Source organism: Notothenia coriiceps, unplaced genomic scaffold (assembly GCF_000735185.1).
Source record: "Notothenia coriiceps isolate Sejong01 unplaced genomic scaffold, NC01 NC01_scaffold00026063, whole genome shotgun sequence".
In the NCBI taxonomy this organism is placed as follows: domain Eukaryota; kingdom Metazoa; phylum Chordata; class Actinopteri; order Perciformes; family Nototheniidae; genus Notothenia; species Notothenia coriiceps.
In genome coordinates, this window is record NW_011358764.1 from 1 (window position 1) to 4020 (window position 4020).

Here is a 4020-nt window from a genome sequence, read left to right on the forward strand (position 1 = left end):
TTTATAAAGTGTTCACAACCTAATTAATTAATTAATTACAAACTACTCGTAAACCCTTTATAAGGCTAGTCTTATTGTAAAGTGCTACCCATTTTTGTCTAATTGCAAAGAAAAATACAGTCAATACCATTTTTAATAAAATATTGCGATTTAATGCTTATGTGCTAGCATTAGCTGTCGCTTATACTCACTTTGAACCACTCTTCTTGAGTTTGAGTCCCTGACTGGAGTTGGAGTGGTCGAGCGGGGAGAGGGAGCGGGCCGGCGCCGGGTGAGGCTCACTGCTGTACGGAGGCAGCGTCCCGGCAACATTGCTGGGACCGGAGTTGAGAGGAGGGTTCACCACGGTGCTGCTGAGGGGGCCGTTCAACGCCTCCAGGAGAGACACCACCTCGTAGCCTGGAGGGATGTGCTCCGACGCCTGAAACCAGGAGGGGACACTGGTGAGTTCACTGGGACTGGGAATGTTACAGTATGTTTATTCAGGTTTTCTGTGTCAACGACTTCTCACCGAGTGTTCCTCAGAGTCAGAGGTCTGTGAAGTGATGACGGGGTTAAAGCTGGAGGGTGACAGAGGACTCAGTTTCTTCCTCATGGCTCGGATCTGCAGCAGAGCTCTGAATGCTGAATAAAAACACAAGATGACAAAACATTTTCAATATTTTTTTAAGTATTAATTATGATCCATTGCTTGTCCTGAGGTATAGGCAGTACAAAACATTACAAGCTGGTTAGAAGTCACTATGTGTGTTCATTGTTTGCTTCAAGTAAAGGGAAAAATATTTATAATCAAATCTGTGATTTAAGTGAAGAAAGTTTTAGAAGTAATTGAGCTATTTCAATTATGAAGTATTTTAATATTGTCCCTTAAAAATCATTATTAAATGCTGTATAATGTGAATTAGGGCTTATACCTACAATTATTCAGCAGGCTATTAACACAGTAAGTAGTTTATAAAACATTATGGATGGATTCATAGAAGGAATTATTGTAATAAAAACAAGTTAAGATAGCATTATCAGCAGCTTTTATCAAAATGAATTCCATTTTTAGGCCCTTTTCCTCTAATTTGAAAAGAAATTCCTCCATTGCTCATGGGAACTCACGCAGCCTGCAGATGGGGCAGCAGTTGGCCTGGTAACGCAGAGTGTCTGCGCAGGCGTTGCAGAGACACAGGTGTCTGCACGGCAGGATCAGTGTGTCCCGCACATCCGACAAACACACCACACACTCAGCACTGTTGTCACTGATCTCATCGTCAGCAACCTGGAGAGGAAAAAAGGATTGTAAAGTCGAGCTGCAGAACGATTTATTTTAACTAACTATCATGTCACTCCTGACGCACTCAGAGAAGATAGTGCTGTCTGATATTTACCTTTGATTCTTGGCTGTTGTATTTGTTCTCGATGCCATAGATCTCCTGCAGTAGATAACTCACTCCATCCACCTGGGATAGGAAAAAAGTGAAGAGTAAAAGATGGTTCCGACGAGGGAAATAAAGCTTTAGTTTATCTTTGTCTTTGAAAAGCATAAAGAATGTTACACAAAAGGAGCAGGAAGGGGAGAAAATAAAAGTATTCACCACTTGTTTCTGCTTTAGAGGCTTCACACAGTAGCTCCCGTCCATGTGCTGCCAAAGAAAGCAACAAATGTTCATTCATTTGCAAAATTCTGTCAAAAGAATCCCCTAGTTTTTCTATTCTTGCGTTCAGAACTTGCAAGAGAATCATCAAAAGTTATCTTCATTGTAAAGGTATTGTGGTTATGTCTAAACATCCAGCAGTGCTTTTCCAGCATTAACCACAAATAGCAAATTCAGCATATTTGTGGACGATTTCCCCCAAATGTAAAAATGCATAAGATTCAAACAAAAGAGTACAGTCAGTGTGTGAAGATTCTATATTTATGGTTATCATATCAGTTATTATTATTATACATTTTATAATGTTGTGGGTCAAAAGTCTAACAGGTCATTTCTGAGCTATTTCAATTGAATGCTGAATCATCTCTCCTTAGTTGCGGACAACACAGTTCAAATAATATTTATGGTTTCTCATTGATACTTAAATTAACTTATTTCATCACCACATAGCAGGACTTGATGCTATTATCAGCCTCAAGTCCTGCTATCCGGTTTTTCTGAAGCGAGCAGTCATAAAAAACTTAAAACAACAAATACCTACAATCACATGTGACTCAAACAATTAACCATAATGAAAAAAGTTACTGAAAAGGGACCTGTCAATAAAAGGTTTTTGCTCTGCTGCAATTTCTCTGATACAAAAAGTGTCTTTCTTACCTTTTCAAATGTAGCCAGCAGTATGTGAGAGTGGCCCAGATGTTCTGCAAGGATTCAAAAAACAGTGCAGACGCTTAAAATTCTTCAGTTCTACTTTCACATCAGAACATCAGTGTGATAAACACACAATCACTCACCATCCCCCTCGTCTACAACAGCTTGTACCACCATGGGGAAAACCTCTTTGTCCACGTCAAAGAGCAGCTGAGGAGAGAAAGACAGTACATTTGTATCTGCCCTTATGTATATGTGGATTTTTACAGCCTCATACAGGCCTGTGTTTCAGTGGCTCACCTCCTCGTCGGCCCACTCGCTGAGGTTGACGGTGTGTGAGGGCAGGCAGAACTGCTGGCACACTCCCCTCTTAAAATGCACCGTCTCAGACTGCAGAGAGCTGTCCTGAGGCAGGTACCTGCAGGGAACACACACACAGTCAGAGCACAACATATATGATTCCTTATGCCTGCTGCAGCCTGACATGTAGAGTACTTAATGGTTGATTTCAAGAGCATCCTGTTTAAACTAAAACAGGTGTTGTTGTATATATAAATGTGGCATTCACTCATGTTGAAGGCATGTTCTTCATCTTGTCTGAACAGAAATAGAATCAAAGACAGCTCTTAATGCAACATAAGTAAACATATATTTGTATAACATGTGTAACACTGCGCTGTCATAACTTGAGAATGTCAGCATGAATATTCATTCAAACATTTCTCTGTTCTATACTAACCTGTCTTTTTTTTTATATACGGAGAGCAATTTAAATTATGCAACAAAGCCGAGAATATTTTTTTCTAATTTGAATAACTTTGTACTTTTGATGATGTTTTTGTTGTAAGGTGTGCATATACGAGCAATGAAAACTATTAAAAGGGAGACTTGATAATAAAAAAATCTATGAGTTTTGCCAAACCAAAACCAAATATTGATCGCAAAATCTGTTTCCACTTACACTGGCACTCCATTGTGAAACTCCTCCATGGCCTGGTAGTAAATGGTTATGGCCACCTGTGTGTCAGCGTCGAAGGTGAACTCTACGTTGTAGCAGGCCCTGTTCTTCCCCTCCGCCTCGTCACCCGGCAGCTTCAGGTCCTCGCTGCACCTACGGGTGGGGGAGGAGGAGATAAGGACAAAGGGGAATGTTTTCAAGTAGAGAACAGGAATATGAGCAGGCTCAAACTCCATTTAATGTTTGAGTAAATGATTAATGGAGTGTGTATTTATCACACACGCGTTATCCCAGCTAAAGAGTGCCTTGAGCCTTAATAGTCAATCATACAGAAATGATCTGTCAAAGGTGGATTCAGTTATAGTTTGATGACATTCAATTATTTTATTTAAAGGAAATCATTTAGATATACGTTTCTTTAATCTCTTTTCATAAGTATTATGCTTATTTTTTTGGGAAAAGGGAAATGTGTTGCTTTTAGGATAGCCTTAAATATTGTTATTTGATGTTATATTGTTACACTTATACAGTGGGGCAAAAAAGTATTTAGTCAGCCACCAATTGTGCAAGTTCTCCCACTTAAAAATATGAGAGAGGCCTGTAATTTTCATCCTAGGTATACCTCAACTATGAGAGACAAAATGAGAAAAAAAATCCAGAAAATCACATTGTCTGCTTTTAAAGAATTTATTTGCAAATTATGGTGGAAATAGTATTTGGTCAAGAACAAAGTTCATCTCGATACTTGTTATATACCCTTTGTTGGCA

At 39.3% G+C, this 4020-nt stretch overlaps 1 protein-coding gene across 1 annotated transcript in view; it reads right to left on the bottom strand.

Moving 5' to 3' along the window:
• Positions 1–157: 157 nt before the first annotated feature.
• Positions 158–4020, bottom strand: part of rnf157 (ring finger protein 157) — an 18254-nt gene continuing 14391 nt past the window's right edge. The window contains 9 exon segments of the mRNA XM_010783925.1: positions 158–421; positions 512–624; positions 1108–1267; positions 1377–1448; positions 1584–1631; positions 2301–2344; positions 2438–2504; positions 2595–2712; positions 3256–3405. Of these exon segments, the coding sequence (XP_010782227.1) occupies positions 158–421; positions 512–624; positions 1108–1267; positions 1377–1448; positions 1584–1631; positions 2301–2344; positions 2438–2504; positions 2595–2712; positions 3256–3405 (1036 nt within the window).